This window comes from Microtus ochrogaster, chromosome 6, assembly GCF_000317375.1.
Source record: "Microtus ochrogaster isolate Prairie Vole_2 chromosome 6, MicOch1.0, whole genome shotgun sequence".
In the NCBI taxonomy this organism is placed as follows: Eukaryota; Metazoa; Chordata; class Mammalia; order Rodentia; family Cricetidae; genus Microtus; species Microtus ochrogaster.
Window position 1 is genome coordinate 30,327,179 of NC_022013.1, and position 17,716 is coordinate 30,344,894.

The 17,716-nt window shown below is 37.1% G+C and overlaps 2 protein-coding genes across 6 annotated transcripts in view; both read left to right on the plus strand.

Annotated features, from left to right (window-relative positions):
* The window catches only part of Aspm (abnormal spindle microtubule assembly), a 49,377-nt gene extending 48,992 nt beyond the window's left edge, over positions 1-385 (plus strand). The window contains exon 27 of the mRNA XM_013346781.2: positions 152-385. Coding sequence (XP_013202235.1) covers positions 152-254 — 103 coding nt within the window. The 3' untranslated portion in view covers positions 255-385. The remainder of the gene's footprint in view (positions 1-151) is intronic.
* Positions 386-2,943: 2,558 nt separating this feature from the next.
* Positions 2,944-17,716, plus strand: part of LOC101999580 (coagulation factor XIII B chain) — a 27,809-nt gene continuing 13,036 nt past the window's right edge. The window contains exons 1-7 of one of the 5 annotated variants that reach the window (XM_013346784.2): positions 2,946-5,370; positions 10,068-10,272; positions 12,365-12,550; positions 13,180-13,356; positions 13,695-13,871; positions 15,959-16,138; positions 16,359-16,544. In XM_013346784.2, the coding sequence (XP_013202238.1) occupies positions 10,191-10,272; positions 12,365-12,550; positions 13,180-13,356; positions 13,695-13,871; positions 15,959-16,138; positions 16,359-16,544 (988 nt within the window). In that variant the 5' untranslated portion in view covers positions 2,946-5,370; positions 10,068-10,190. Of the gene's footprint in view, positions 5,371-10,046; positions 10,273-12,364; positions 12,551-13,179; positions 13,357-13,694; positions 13,872-15,958; positions 16,139-16,358; positions 16,545-17,716 lie in introns of all 5 variants that reach the window. The other 4 variants (XM_005348453.3, XM_013346785.2, XM_013346782.2 and 1 more) reach the window with 4 other exon arrangements.

A 17,716-nucleotide genomic window follows, 5' to 3' on the forward strand; every position in this document is an offset into this window, starting at 1 on the left:
ACAAATAGCATAAGCCACAGAGAGGCCAGGATCAGTTTTCAGAAACAGCATATAGAGAGTAGTAAGCTATAATGAGAAGCTCTCCATCTTGAAGGTAACTCTTTTTTAACAGAAACTTCATTAATGCTGTTTTTTTTTTTTTCTTAAACAGAGTTAATTCACAGAGGGTTTTGAAGCGTGATAATATGGAAGAAATCACAGATTCATTGCAAGCTATTCAACTGGTGATGGATACCCTTGGCATTCCTTATTAGTAAATGGAAACGTTTTTCAGTGTAGGACTATAAAAAAAAGTCATGCCAATCATGGATACATGGAGCAGCTTTTACTTTCAGTGTAAACTTTTAAATATGACTTTGTATAAAATAAAAATATATATTAGTTATTGAATTGTTTATTAAATTTTTCATTTTTACTTTTTTTTAAATATTGAGTTTATAACTTCATTACATTTTTTCCTTCCATTTTCTTCCTTCAAACCCTTCCATATCCAGCTTCCTGATCTTCTTCAAATTCATAGTTTTTCACGAATCATTATGCGTGTATATATGTATTTCTATATATATGTATATTCTAAATGCAGCACGTTAAGTCCCTATTATGTCACCTGTATGCGTGTTTTCAGAGCTGACTAGGTGGCAGTGGCTCTATGCATATGAGAGCCTACTTTGTCATAAGGTGATTACAATATTTGTGTCTGTCAACTTAAAGTATTTCTTTGAATGTAATCTTATCCATAAAGGAAAATCTTTATTTATATATAATTTGAGGCACATTTTAAAGCAAATAGTGGAAATTGAAGATGTGGATACAATCTTATCTGAGAGAGGAATATAAAGTAACCAACCCCAGGAGACTATATATCTTCAGTTTCCTATTTCCCTTCTTCAGTTTTCTGTTGCTGTGGGAAAATATTATGACGCCTGCAACTTCTTATAAGGGAAAACATTTAATTGGTGCTTCTTTCGGTTTCAGAGGTTAGTACATTATCACAGTGTATGGGAGCATGGTAGCATGCAGGTAGACATAGCGCTAAAGAAGTAACTGAGAGCTCTACATCCTGATCCACAGGCAGAGAGACTCTGCGGTTGACATGGACTTTTGAAACTCCATTGCCCACCCCCAGTGACACATTTCTTCCAAGAAGGCTACTCCTTTTCCAGTGGTTCTCAACTTCCTATTGCTGCCGCTCTTTAAAGTTCCTCATGTTGTGGTGACCCTGAACTGTACAATTATTTTGTTCTTACTTCATGATTAATTTTGCCATTGTTATTAATTTTAATGTAAATATCAGATATGTAGGATATCTAATATGAGATCCTGAAGAGGTCATGATCCACAGGTTGAGAACCACTGATTAGGACCTAATCCTTTCAAATAGTGCCACTCCCTGGTTGAACATTCAACTCTGAACCTGTTGGGACCATTCCTGTTCAAACCACCACATTGTTGCTGATATAAAAATATCCCACAAAAAGTAACTTAAACAAGAGACTTTATTTTGGCTTGCAGATCAAGACTCTAATCTTTCATGGTGTGGAAGCTGCCACAGCAGGAATGGATGCAGTTGGTCATGTTTTATCCACTGTCAAGAAACAGAGATCAGTGATAAATGTTTGTGCTTATTCTCCTTTTTATGTAGTCTAAGATCTCAGCCTAGCAAATGGTGCTATCTGCAGTGGGTAGGTCTTCTCAGTTGCTGCAATTAACAATACCTAATAGGAATGCCCAGAGGTATGTTTCTCAGGTAATTCTAGGTCTTACCAAATTGACAATTGAGATTAACTATTACAATCTGGAAGGTGCTCTCATTTGCATCTTTCTATGTGTTGCTTTTATTGGTTGAATAAAGAAAACTGCCTGGGCCTTTTGATAGGGCAGCCCTTAGGTGGGTGGAGTAGACAGAACAGAATTCTGGGAGGAAGAAGGCAGGCAGAGAGCCGCCCGCTGTGAAGCTGCCAGGTCAGATGTGCGAATCTTTCCCAGTAAGCCACGGCCTGTGGTGACATACAGATTATAAAAAATGGGTTAAATCAAGATGTGAGAGTTAGCCAATAAAAGGCTAGAGCTAATGGGCCAGGCAGCAATTTAATTAATACAGATCTTTGTGTGGTTATTTCAGATATAAGCTAGCCCTGGGCAGGACAGAGCAAAGGGCCCTGTGCTCATATTACTACATTTAACTACCTCTAAACCATTTATACCATTCATGCCCCACCCCTACATGTATTCTAACAACCTATTCCCTCTAGGGTAAAGCTTTGGGATGTCTTCATAGCAAACCACTAGCTTCTAGCAACCTAGAAGCTAAAACTCCATCAAAAACATCTTGTGTTCACAACTGAGTTTTGCTGTAAACTAACTCCCTATAGTCCCACCAATGTACTGTGCAAATGCTTTCATTTATGATTTTCTTTTGCTGTATAACTATAAATCTTATTAAACCTCCTCTGTGTTGGAACATGTTATGTTCTGTTACAACCAGAATCCTTTGGCAGCCTTGCTCATACATATGTCTTATGGTCTGTCCTGAAGTCACAGAATGACTATCTTATGTAGCTCTGTTTACTAGGTATATCAACCACAGCTACTACCATGCCAGAATTCCTCTTCCGAATGGAAAGGAATGGAAGCCTGGAAGACAGGAATTCAGGGGACGCTCTACTTGAGACATTTTACCTAAGCCCAGGGAAGCTGGGGATAAAGGAACACACCATGCTGTGATGCAGCGAGCAATGCAGCGAGCCCATTATGATACTACCCACAAATCTGAAGTTACTATGCAGAAAACTGCAGCTTTCGCTGGATAGGCAAAAGAAAATGAATATGATAAGTTCTCCTTACTTAAACTAGCCCAAATGTACCTGTCATTTGCAGCATGAAAAATAACATTTTTAGACATTTCTTCACAAGTACTAATAAAACAGATGAAATGACTTATTGATATAAAAGCATTCTTTACAGAATCTCATATATGCTATTTTGTAATGGCAATTTTGTTATTAGAGTCTTATCATTTAATTATGGTAGGCCACCAAGGCCTGGCAATAACCTATGTTTGAGGGTACCTTAGATTTCAGTGACCAATAACTCAGATTTCATTTAATGACCCATGTCCTAGAGAGCCGTATTGTGTACCCACACAGGTACTCCATTAACACACAAACACAATTAGCCTACAAACTAATGGATTTCAATGAGGTGTCACCATGTACCCTTTAAGTTGTAACTAATCCACTGTGTACCATCTATCTCCAACCTCCTGATCTCCACTTAAACCTTCTAGTATTTTCTCCTTTTCCTTTCATGTGACTTGTGTCCTACTATTTGCTTTGAGTATTCCTTGAGTTGGATCACCATAGACTTCTAACTTTTGTGTGCCCTTCATTTGGCTAAGTCTACCAATACCTCATTTCCACACCCTGCAAACATCTCTATGCTTGAAGCTCTCTGGCCCCCTGTACTGCCTCTCTCTGCTTTCATTTTACCTCCCCTGGCCTCAGGAACCCCCTCCATTTCCACAGTGGCCCATTTCTGGATTTCAACATACAACAGATTCAAAGCTAGGACTTAATATGAGAGAGCAGGTGGAGTTTGTCCACTCTGCATCCCATAACCTCAGTATGATTTTTTTTTAGTTTCATCCATTACAATAGCAATTTATGTCTTTCAATTATTTTAAATGTAAATAGGCAAAAATCTTTTATTTAAAAAACAATAGAGTAGGGACTGGAGAAGATGGCTTAGTAGCTAAGAGCATTTCCTGCCATTGCTCAGAACCTGGCTTTGTTTTACCAGGTCCATTCATGGCCATCTCTAGAGTTCCAGAGACCTTCTGGACTTTGTGGACATAAAGCATGCATGTGTATGGTGTACATATAGGGACTAGGTAGGGAAACATACATAAAAATCTTAAAAATAATAAAAGAGGAAATGCATTTTATAAAACCACAACTATTCTGTCTGTTATCTAGGAGAGACTCAGAGTGATTCAAGACACAAACAGACTGACAATGACGGGAACAAAGACACTGAGTGCAAATGCTAACCAGTGGGAGGAAGTGTGACTGTAGTAGTCAAATAGAATTTAAATATAACAGTCATACACTGATAACGAGCAACATGCCTTCAGGCTTTCAGAACTGAACTAAATAAATGCTTATTTATTTAGTAGATACCCATCAATACTGAATCAGAAAAAAATTAGAACAATTTAAACAGACTTAAACTGAATTAGAAATTGAGAACAGAAAATTTCCCAAAGGGAAGGTTTTCTAGATGGATACATGAGTGGTTTCTACCAAATGTTCTTAGCTGAACTAAACCAATTTCACTTAAATTGTACCAGGCCACCTAGAAGGAAGCAAAAAAGTTTCCAAACTGCTGTAAAGTCAACATCAAAGGATACCAAAGCCTGATAAGAATATCCATGATGAATACACGAGCACAAACGGGGAGCTAGTAAATGAGGAAGTGCATTGAATGGAGTGGACATCACTGTTTTGCCCTTAAGACACAGATATGTTAACTAAGGAACCTAATCAGTGTACCACACTAATGACAGAAGGATGGAAGAACAGCACAATAGTGGGCACTGCTGTGCGTTCAGTATGTCTTCCAAATGATTGTGTAGGACCCTGAATATTCGCAACACAGTTGTTTTCAGATGTGAGGCCTAGTGGGGAGCATCTAGGCTGTGGAGACAAGGACACCAAGACATGCCCATAGTGGCCATTCAAAAGTTTTCCATACATGAGTGATGCTGCAGTGGTACCCATCTGCCTACTCCCACAGAGCTCATCACTCTGCATGTTGTGCCTTACTGTTTCTGATAACTTCCTGTCATAGTTTGAGACAAAATCATTTATGTCTTTGGAAACTGCAGTCCAGATAATGCATTTTCACATCAGGGCTCCATTACCTCACGATCCTAAGTTCATCTTTGCTCTGTCAAAGCTGGTAAACAGCTGTGGGCAGGTAGACTTTGCCCTAGGAATCAGTTGGGAATCTGAGTTAAAATGTACCCCTCTTTATTCAGACTGTATGCATTATTATGTTATTATCATTGTTGCCTCTGCTGCTTAGTATGCTTCTGTTGAACCCAGGATGAAAAATATTGTCAGCTAGTACAAGTACATTAGTTTGAATTGTTTGAGAATGTGTTAAGCAAAATGTTAGCGTGTTCCAAAGGTACTTAGACAGACGTTGTAATTATTAACTTGTTTTGTCAGAAGTATTGTGTACCCAGTGATGAGATCCTGGGTGCTCTGGGATTTTAAAAATCTTCATGAGAAAAGCAGCTGAAGATGAGGTTGAGATACTTGCTATTTATTTTTATATTATTCATCTTAGGAGACGTCTATGCAGAAGGTAAAGTTAATTCCTTTAGTATTCCTTTTTCTCTAAAATGTAGATAGAAAACTGAAGGTCTGTCATATTACTTGAATTTTAACCTGATATTTTTCTTCAACATACCAATTTTGTAACACATGCTTTAAATAAATGTCATAATGTTTTAAAATTTTGATAATTTTTTTGAACAAAACTTGTGTGATTTTTTATAGTAGTATAACCTGGACAATCAAAGTAAACTTTATTTCTCTAGATTTGTGGGCATAGGAGGCAGGATCTAATGACTTTAAAGGGTTTTCTGGTTAATATACAGCAGTTTGGAAAGCATATGTTTGCCTTAATTGTAGTTTTAGGTAAGAATCCATGAATAATACTAATACTTGCATAGTTTAGTTCTTTCCACTTATAGCGAGAGTTTAATTGGGAAATTTGAAGAAGAACAAAGTCAATAGCAATATTTCTATGCATGGTGTTCATTGTCTGGAGCTAAGAAATAGTAATTAATTTGAGGGCAAAATAGTTGACTATAGAAACAGGAGCACTGGGGAAGAGAAAGGCTACAGAGGTGATTCTGTCACAACAATGTTATAAATCAAATTGTCCAGAGATATCAATACTAGAGTGTAAACCAGATTTGAGTGAAAGGTGGGCAGTGTACCAGTGAGAATTACTAGTGATGTAGTCAGTGTCATAAGATGGTAAGGTTAGGTTAGGCAGATGAGTCAGTGACCAGCAAGAGCTTCTCTAAATTAACATTTATAACTGTGTTTTAGTTGACTAGTTTACACAAATTTCTTACCAACAATATTATTCAGGTGAAACTATTACTCTTATTTCATACAAGTAAAAAAAGTAATCTACTTGCATACAGGAGCAATATCGCTGTGCTAGTCACAAGGCCAGTTGAGAACCCCATGGGTAAGGAGTGAATTAATTCTACCCTTGATCTCTCTCAAATTCCATTTTTCCCAGGACCTACTTTAGAGTTTGGGCATGTTCTTACATATGAAAATGGCTTAGTAAAATATGTATTTTTAAAATGACTTTTGCTATTGTTTGATGTTGGGTCATAGGTGCCACAGTAGAGAGAGAAGTTCACCAACAAATTGCTAAGCCTTCATTTTCCAAAGGAATAGAGGGGTACAGCCTTCTTGGGAAAGACTGACACTCGGTTAGCTCACTCCAGTTACTTTATTCAAACACATGCAAGGTTAATTAGGACTAGGAAAGGTCCCAACTACCAAAGTCATCTTGCTCTTGCTGCCTTTGAGAGCAGACAGCCTATGTATATCTCAATACCAATGATTATAGATTGCCGTAATCAGTTAAGTTACATTTAGTAGTCTACGAAAGACTCCTCAAAATCCAGCTGTCAAAAGGCATAAAGCAAGATAATTAAAATAAAAAATAGGAAATCACAGAAATATTAACATCCCAAAAATACTGTAATAAATGTGAAGAAACAACAGAACTCCAGGTTTGTCAGAAGTGCCTTAGGATCAAAGTGGGTGAAGCTGCAAACTCTCACATATCACCAAGTACAGATTCTCCAGAGAAACGTTTCTTCAAGGTTTAAACCATCTCAAAACATTTTTTCAGCCTCTACTGATTAACCCAAGCATAGCAAAGGCTTTGCTGAAATATTTCTCTCAAAGCCAGACACAAAGGCTTTACTATACATATCACTATAGTTTGCCCTCATAATAATGAAACCTTGTTGTAGACTTTTATCTTCTAAATGTTTTATTTTATGAGATACTATTATTTCTACATTGTTTTCAACTGTTGTAGAATTTCATGTTTTATTTATCTGCGTTCTAGTGATGGGCATATAGTTATTCTAATTCCAACTCACCCATGAATAGCTCTGAAATCAGCATGGCTGTGTGATCAATCACTTCATCTCTCTTACTTGTGCTGGACTTCTATGGTACTTAATAGCAGAACACTTTGTAAAACAGTATATTATCTCTGCTTCAGAGCTTATAATCTCCCAAAAGTTAATGTGATGTTCTTGCCTCTTATCATTTTCATGAATACTTCAAATTATCCTATATGAGGGAATGTTGTTGTCTAGTGAGATTATCTCAGTGTTGCTTCTTCCTAGTCCTTGCTTCTTAGTAAGTTTTTATGTTTATTCCTATAATTTTTTGGATGTTAAGACTTTCGCAATTTCCTATATTTTTCTAATTACCTTGCTTTGTGCCTTTTGATAGCTGACTTTTCGGGAGCCTTTTGTAGATGATTAAATGTAACTTCTTGGTGGTTTTTGATCTCTCAAATCCCTTGTCAAACTATGTGTATTTTTCATGGACAGTGATTTTATCCAGAGTAATTTCTGACTTTGATATTATAAAATACATTATTTATCTCACAGTTTCTGTTTTCTTCATGAACCTCTGAAGCCTAGAATGTGGTTGATGTCCCTGGAATTATACAATATTGGAACTATATTGTCATGAAGAAAATGTAAATGTCTACATTTATTATATTTATCAGTTCTTTCCCTAAAAATATTCTGCTATTTTATATATTTGAGAGGTTTTTTTTTTCTGTTGTGTATTTTCATGTTCATTGGAGCCACTTGCCTCTTCTTCTGCAACTCTATTTTTTTCTGGTCTGTATTGCCAGTGTCTTTCCTTATGTGTTTAGTATACTGGCCATGCAGTTGTGAAGTTCTGTGCTTATTTACAAAGCATGTTTCATCTAATATTGATTTTGTAGTCTGTTGACTCTTTTATCATGATGACTTCCTGACTCTCTTCTGGTGAGTTTCCATTCACCAAGGAATGTTTGTTACCTCTGCTGGTGTTGGAAGAGCATGTCTCGAACAGGGGACACGAGGCATAACCCATGGCAGTCTACCCATTGTCTCTGTCCATAACAGTGGCCCTTGGGATTATCACTGTTCTCTATAATACAGCTATTTTGCATCTTTCCATTGTAAACTCCTGGTACTTAGGAATGGAAAATGCTAGAATTCTCGGGGACTCTACTGTGTGTGTATCATTAGATGCTGGTAGTACTATGGTGCCTATGATTTTTGTCCTGTTTTTCTCAGCCCTGGATGGCACTGCCATCATTTTTTGCCTAAGGCAGCAAACCACAGAGTTAATGACTTCTTTACTATGGCTTCCTTTGCCTCTTTAATAAATCACATGATTTATATGCAACTAGGATCTTTCACTCACTGTTATGCTTTCGAGGATGATATGAAAATTGTGGGTTTCTATCTAGTTCACTGTGTGGTGTCTAAACCCATGGTTCTCAACCAAAGAGTCACATATCCGATATCCTGCATATCATATTTACATTATGATTCTTAACACTAGCAAAATTATAATTATTAAGTAGTAACAAAATAAATTTCTGGGTTTGGATAGCTACAACATGAGGAACTGTAAATATTGAAGGGTTGCAGTATTAGGAAGCTTGAGAACCACTAGTCTAAACTGCACCATTATCTTTTCTGCCATTAAAGGGAACTTAGGCTGTTTTGCAGTCTGATGCTGTTGTGAACAATGATCACATCAAAGTGCTGTCTCTGTGAACTCACTCTGTGCCTTTCTATGAAGTGTCTCATATGGGTTTTGCTTTCCTAAATATCTCCAGTGTGCTTTCTTGTGTGCCAGAGGTCCTGTGTCTCCAGTCACTGTGAGAATTGGCCTGTTCCTTTCAGTCATTTTAGTGGTATTGCAGTAATGTAATGGTGGTCTGATGTGAATATTCCAATCACAAATCAAGCTAAATGTTTGCCCCCTGGCCACTTAGACATTCTGGTTTTCAAAGCTTTAATTTACTGTATGCTCCTTTTCTAAAAGAAAGGCCACTTATTTCACAGTTGTGTGAGTTTTTGTATCTCAGCGACCTCATTTGTTCTGATGTAGCAGACGCTAGTCACACAGCTTGGCAGCCTGCATCTCTGGGTCCCCATTTGTTGGTTCATTCAGATAGAAATCTTCAGATAGAAATTAGTTGGGAGAAAGTTGCAGGAAGGTCTCAAAAACAAAAAATTGAATTTGAATTTACATTCATAAAATGATGGGCAGGCAATGTACTAAATAGTCTAAGCATCTGGACATCATTGAAAGTATATGGATGGAGGTGTGTAGAGTATATGCAAATTTTAATTTCTTAATTAAGAGATTGGAGCATCTGTGGGTCTTGACATCTCCAGGGGACCTTTGAAATCGACTTCCTGCCTGTAAAGTGTCAATTTTACTGAGCATGGAAACAGCTGAACCAAGGAGAGCTGTTCTGTGAGTGAAATGCCTGCTGGACTGAAAGTAAGAACAAAGAATAGAAAATATTTTAATACCTCAGATTAAATAAAAACTATGACTAAAACAAACCAAGCTTTTATTTTTAGTTTTACTTCTACTAATGTAACATTCAGAAAGGTTAAAATTGCATATTGCATATGGGATGTCATGATGTGTCTATGAGAGTGTTGTTCTACAAAGCCAGAACAGGTTTCCAGGATGAAATCTCCTGTTAGTTATTCTGAGTGACACAACTATTCAGAATTGCCAACAGATATAGAGGGGAGGGCGTGACATTAGATATTTAGATCATCACAGTATCACTTCTAAACTTAGGTTATGAAAATAGGTGCAAAGTGAAGAATCTGTAAAAAAAATAGGGATGTTGTTTGATCATAGGTTTCATGGGTTTACATGTTTTTCCATTTTCAGCTTGAGTTTTCCTCATTTCAGAGAAGCAGTGTGATCTTCCTGCTGTGGAAAATGGAAGGATTGCCCAATATTATTATACATTTAAAAGCTTTTACTTTCCAATGAGTATAAACAAAACACTATCATTCTTTTGTCTGGCTGGCTATGCAACCGAAAGTGGGAAGCAAGAAGAGAAAGTCAGGTGTACATCAGAAGGCTGGTCTCCAAAGCCAAGGTGCTTCAGTAAGTCAGTGCATGCTGTCAGCACAATGCTTAGAAACTAGCTCCTGGGAAGAGAATGCTTATCTATATTAAATGTGAATGGTGATTAAGCTTTGTATATATAATAATAAAATTACCATTATAAAATACCACATATGAAATTCTGTAAATGATGCGTTTATATCAATAAGTCACTTCAATTGTTTTTTTAATAACACTTCTGAAGAATTATCTAAAACTGTTACTTTTCGTGCTGGAAATGACAGGTATATTTGGCCTACTTTAAGTAAGGAGAGCTTATCATATCCATAATATTTAACAGGAAATCAGAATAAGATATAAGACTGGGTTTCATAAGGGACGAGTCATTCTAGTGCTTTTGCATACGAATACTTATCATTCATCTGCATGCCCACTTTTCTTTTCCTATCCAGTGAAAGCTGCAATTTTCTGCATAGCGACTTCAGATTTGGGAGTAGTATCATAAAGGGCTCATTGCATTGCTTCACGGCATGATGTGCCCCTTTATCCCTGGCTTCCCTGGGCTTAGGTAAAATGTCGTAAGTCAAGAGTCCCCTGAATTCCTGTCTTCCAAAGTAAAGGAATTAACATTATGTCTTTTCCATTCAGAAGAGGAGTTTTGGCATGGTAGTAGCTGTGGTTGATAAACCTTCTAAACAGAACTACATAAGATAGTCATTCTGTGACTTCAGGACAGACCAAAATTTAATTTAACATTTTTCTATTAACATAGAACATAGATCTATAACATAAATTTCACTATAACATCATAGAGGGAAGTCACATAACTTTGAAGTTGCTCTCTTAAGAAATAGAACTTTGCAGATATTGGTATGACAACATAATGGTCAAAAGAGAATCTCTACAGTCAACTGACTGCATGTGATTTTAGCACCACCCCTATGAAAGTGATTTGAAAATTCTCAGCCTGGTTTTTATGCAAAAAATTGAGTTAATACTGATTCAGTAGAAAGTTTCATGTAGAGTGTTTGCCACACAGCTAGTACTAAAAGTGCTTTTGCTAATATTAACCTTGAACAAGTTTCCTAACCCTTCTAGATTATTTTGTCATAAATGTCCAATAATATGACATAAAAATGATAGCAATTGTGGTGGTAATTTTTACCGTGTTGTACCTTACTGTTGCACGTATTTACAAAGGACTTGATTGTAGACTCAAAGGTTTTCGTGATCATATGCATGACTTAGTCAGTTTACATACACTGACTCCTGGATTCTGTGCAGTGAGGTGATCCAGAAATATTTTCTGAAAGCATGAATGAATTATAGAAAGATATTTTAGAGCTATTTAATTGTCCATTAAGTATTTTTTATTTTATAAAACATCAAATAGATCAGGAAGAGATTAAGTTTACTTATGATTACTGACAATTAGTGAAAAGTTATTGGTGCATTTTCTAAAAGAAGATGTGGTACAACTAGGAGTGGCTATAAAAATTGAAATTTGTAAAAACAAAAACAGTTAATTGTACATGAAAGTTTCTGTCCACAGCCATTCAGTCCCAAAGAAATACACAGAGGTTTATATTAAGAATAAACTGTTTGACCTATTTGCTCATACTCATTAAATAGCTCTCACAACTTAAATTAATCCATAAGTCTTGTCTTTGTTAGCCACGTTCCTTGATACCTTTTATCAGTGAGGCATTCTTACCTTGCTTGCTCTGTGCCTTGCTTGTTCCTGTGTCTCTCTTTTCCTCACCACAAAATGTTCCTACTCTAATTACCCGGCCTATACTTCCTCCCTGGCTAATGGTCAATCAGCATTTTATCAGATAAATACAAGTGACAAAGTCTTATGGTGTACAAGAGCATTATCCCACAGCAGCTAATGTCAAACTGAATACATTTCCAAAGGAATTTTATGCAGGGCACATAAGATATTTCCAAAATTAAACTATATCAGGGAACTATGAAGTGAAAACTATTTTACTCCTCAAAATTCCAACTAAGAGTAACATTATATATTTGTGTTATTTTTCAATTTAGAAAAGCATAATCTAAATTTTTCTATTAGGCAAATTGCCATTGTAATTTCTTCATGACACTAAAGCACCCTTACTTTTACAACACAGAAAAATGCCTGAAGCCTGTCCTAAGGAATGGTTATGTCTCCGATGGGAAAGTTCTATACAAAATTCAAGAGTCCATGCGCTATGGTTGCACTTCAGGATATAAAACCACTGGAGGAAAGAATGAGGAGGTGGTTCAGTGTCTTCCTGAAGGATGGTCTTCTCCACCGTCCTGCAGGAAGGAGCAAGGTGAGCACACAATAATGTTATTTCCTGAAGTAAGTATAAGATCCTATGAGGTTATGCTTCACTTAGGAGACAGTTTAATCTGTACAATTGATTTTCCACTATGTCTCTTCTATGTGACAAGGTGACAGTATTTTGCTTTTCTCACATACTTGGTGTTTTCTTAATCCACGTGTTCTCAACTGTAGCAAGTCTCCTGTCTAATCAGATCTTACTTTGGACTAATAAGATAGAGCTGAGATGCTCAACGTGAAAGAACCCTACTAGGTTTTCTGTATAATTCAATGCAAATATTTTTAATTCTAGATAATTTGAAAGCATAAGTTGTTTAAATTATGCAAATCCACAGAAAACATTTAATCAAAATATTTCTTCTCAAGACTTCATCTAAAATGAGGCCCTTGGTCAAGTACAATGGATCGATATTTCAGAGTAGGAGACTGATGAGATGGTTTACACAAATATGAGAAGAGAATCACAGAAGCAATGGCAAAGTGATGTTTTCAATTTTGCAACAGTTGGCTTTGCCACATATTATGACTTTTCAATGTGATGCCATTTGGGACTTTTTAATATTCTAGGGCATTGATGGAGTTTATCAAAGATCACAAGATAAATGTTTAACATTTCAGAGACGTGCTTGGCCCCTGAGTTGTATCATGGGAATTATTCCACGATGCAGAGAATATTCAAAGTGAAGGACAAAGTGCAGTACTCCTGTGCTGCTGGGTACTACACCACTACGGGGAAGCAGGCTGAGGAAGCAGAGTGCCACGCACACGGGTGGTCCTTCACACCACAGTGCAACAGTAGGTTCTCACCTCGGTAATAACTTCTTGGCTGCAGAGGCTCATCTCATATAAGTTGTCCTGCCAGTAACATTCCATGCATTTTAGCTTTGTTTTCTGCTGTAATTTAGTTAATAGTAGACTTGTTCACTTCAAGTTCTCAAACAGGAAAACCTCGCTTTAGCTATTGTAATTCAATTCATTTAAACCTGGGGATATTTAACAAGATAAAATATGTTAATAAGCTTATAGAACAGAATATAGCTAGTGTTTTAATATGGATTGTAAATAGTAGTAAAATTCTATTATGAAAAATAAACATGTTTTGTTATTTTTAATCTATTCTTTCATTTTTTTAGAATTAATGTGCTCTTCTTTGAGATTAATAGAAAATGGCTATTTTCATCCTGTAAAGCAAACCTATGAAGAAGGAGATGTAGTTCAATTTTTCTGTCATGAAAATTATTATTTAAGTGGATCTGATTTAATTCAGTGCTATAACTTTGGCTGGTATCCAGAATCTCCCATATGTGAAGGTAATTTTTAAAAATTTCATGCTTAAAAAATAGCTTTAATTTCTATGATCTCTGAATGATCATATCTAATTCTAGTTACAGAACAATTTTTAGAATAATCATTTCATAGCAAGTCAATGAATTATTCTCTCTAAAAAACTAAGCTTTGTATGTATTTGTGTAGTAAGTATTATCTGTTGTGTATGTGTGGTGTGTGCATATGTCTGTATGGGTGCATGTGTGCTTGTGTGCACGTGGAAGCTAGCAGTTTACGCCAGGTGTCTCCTTTGGCCCCTCTCCTCCTTAGTTTTTGAAGACAGTCCTCTCATTGCACCTGCCCTTATTGAATTGGTTGGTGTGCTTAGGTAATGAGCATTAGGTTGCCTCCATCTCTGCCTCCCGAGTAATGGATGACAGGCACCTGTCACTGTGCCTAACTTTTACACATATGCTAGGAATAGTACATAGGACCCTTCCTGCCCACCCCCCCCCCATTTATAAGGCAAGCAGCTTTATCAGTATCACTATATCCCCAGCCCTATGTTTAATATTTTAAAGCCTCTGGCATACTTGTTCAATCTGTAGTTGGTGGAGACACTATCTTAATTGGCCACATATTTCTTGATGTGAAAAGTCCATCTCCAAAATAATAAAATAAGAAGCACGAAGAGCAGAAGAATACTAACCTTAAGGGAAAATGGAAAATGAGGTCAATCATTTAGTTAGAGCAGTCCAGACATGTAATAGCTAAGGTTTGATTTATATCACTGATTGTGTTCAAAGGAGTGCTATGATTGTCTTCAGAAGATACCAATTCATAGCCATAGAGGGGCCTCATGTGGCAGAAGAAACTAAAGTCCAAGTGTTTGAGTAAGCATTCAAGATTTTGATTAGTACTCTGTGAGAGAATCCTCAGGTCTGTATTTGTAGAAATGACAGATAATATTTGAACTGGCTCTGAAAAAGACATAGAAATCTGAGGATTTGGTGAGGTATGAGAGGCAAAGCATACGATGGACATCATTTCTGCTGTATTATAGGGAATAATGTTATTGTTGACAGGCAGGTCCATGACCTACCTGGGAATAAAACAGAAAAGTGTGATTGAACTAGATGCCAGCAGTGAAGGAAAGGGGTGTCTGGACAGGACATGGATGGCAGTGCCTGTACCTATCATAACTCTGCAGTGCAGTGAGCAATTGCTTTGAAGTTTTAGCAACTTTCTAGTTGAGCCCAACAGCCTTCGTATAACAGTATGGGAGTTGTTAGCAAGTTGTCTGTAGCATATTGTCTCAAAAAATGGATGACAGATTCATTGCCTGTTCTGCACCCCAATCCAAATTAACATGGCACCATGTCTGTAGTTTTATAAATAATTGTTATTGTGTGTAGAAGAATAATATATTGAGCTATATACTTCCCAACCATAGATATCCTCATCCTAATCACAGAACCAGCACAGTAAACTTACGTGGCAAAGAAGTCAGTGGTTAACTAAAGATCTTGAGGTGTGGATATTATCTGAAGTTATTTATTGGTCCCTAAATACAATGACAGGTGTCCTTGTAAAGGTTTCTGGAAGGGTACTTGACAATAGAAGAGGAAGTTGGATATGGAAATGGCATGGCTTTACTGGCTCATGAGCTGTAATTGTGCCAACCTGAAGGTTTGGCTTGACAGTAGTAGTTGAAATTCAAGGTGAGTGTTGGTCAGTTTTGTGCTTTACAGGCTGGTGAGCCAGTCTTGCTGACCGTTGGCTGAAGTAGCCCTCTATCCCTTACCTTCTGGCTTCCTTTCTTTGGACTCTGATAGTGCAGCAGGATGGTTCATTAAAGTCAGTAGGGAGAGGGTCTTTCAGGAAGAACGGCATAGTGAATTTATGTTGGCCATGCAACATAACCACATACTAATTCACCATCTTTCTTTAAGAGACAATTGACAGGTCCCACTCATGGAGAGGAATGCGGTGTCAGAGAGCAGTCAGAAAAGGGTTTTCCTGCAGCCTATCTACCATCTTTTCTATGGTTCTTTTCACCATAAAGATTACCAATAAATCTTTATAATTTTTTGTAATCTCATGACTAAATAGGCTAATATTTTTACATAAGGAAGAAGAAATCGATGTCCTCCTCCACCCGTGCCTCTACATTCCAAAATTCAACCACATTCAACAACTTACCGCCATGGGGAAAGAGTGCGCATAGAATGTGAACTTAATTTTGTGATTCAGGGTTCAGGAGAACTACTCTGTGAAAATGGAAAGTGGACAGAACCTCCCAAATGCATTGGTTGGTAACGTTTTTTTAAAGTTAGTTTGTATTAATATTTTAATTTGTGTGTTTAATAATGGATTTTATTGGGACGTTCTCATGCATATGTTTCACTGTCACTTGCTCTTATTCCCAGCTTTCCCTGCGCTACTCTCCTGACTTGGTAAAATCCTGATCCAGGGTCTCTTAAAATGCTTATGTAGCTCAGTGGTCTCTTCCTTTCATTGTACCTCCACAGAAGAGAAAGAGAAGGTAGCCTGTGAGCAACCACCCTCCATTGAACATGGCGCTGCACAAACACACTCCGAGATTTACTTCAGTGGAGATAAAGTGACATACAGGTGTGAACGGGGCTACTATCTCCGGGGATCAAGTACAATAACTTGTAGTCGTGGCCAGTGGACGCTGCCACCTGAGTGTGTTGGTATGTGTGTTTCTTCTAATATTTATCCCTATGGTGCTCTTTTCATCTGTTCAATCTCTGTGCAAGGCCAGATGTTTGCAAAATTTAGAGACACATAGATATTAAATCTACTGTGTGAATTTTTGAGTATGTAGATGTTTTCTGGAGAATTTAGACCAATTTAATAATTCAGAACAGAAACATCACTTAAAGTACATTATTACTAGGCTCTTGTAGAGTTAGCTCCACAATCTTGCACTTTAATTGACCACACATGTGTGAGGTGTGTTTTATTAAAGAAATAACAGATGTGTAGTACTCCATTGTATAAATGTACTACATGGCAGAAAAACATAATGACATCTTGAATTTTGTAGGAAAATGGATGGAGTTAGAAAACATCATTTTGAGTGGGGTAACCCAGACACAGAAAGACACTTGTTACTTGTACTCACTCATAAGTGGTTTTTAAACAAAACCAAAAAAAAAAACCAGTCTACAAATCACAATAGCGGAGAACTTAAGCAACAATGAGGACACTAAGAGAGACTTACATAGATCTAATCTACATGGAAAGTAGAAAAAGACAAGATCTCCTGAGTAAATTGGGAGCATGGGGACCTTGGGGAAGGGATGAAGGGGAAGGGAGAGGCAGGGAGGGGAGCAAAGAAAAATGTGGAGCTCAATAAAAATCAATAAATTGCTGAAAAAGTAAATAAGTAACAGACGGATATAGGGTTAATGGTTGGCCATGAGTATGACTGCTTCCCCTTCACACGCGTGTACTTTCTCCTCTGTAGGTAAATCCTGCTGATTGGAATTTTACATCTTTTAAACCTTGCAACTTCTAAGAAGCACACCCTTGATTTTGATATTACTCAAGGATAAAATCACTCCCTTCCTATTCTCATGTTTTATTAGATATTGACAAAAGTTCCCTAAACATACTTACTTATTTATTACATAAGAAAATATGTTATAAAAGAGGCTAAAAACAGTAACTAAAAAAGAGAAACTGGGAGAGAGTATATTTTTCATTCATGTGTTAATTGAGAACAGGATTGAAAAGGAGAAGGGAGAATACAGGAGTGGATAATGCCCGGTGCAGTTTTAGAGTGGACCATGACCCTGGTGCAGTTTTAGAGTGGACCATGACCCTGGTGCAGTTTTAGAGTGGACCATGACCCCGGTGC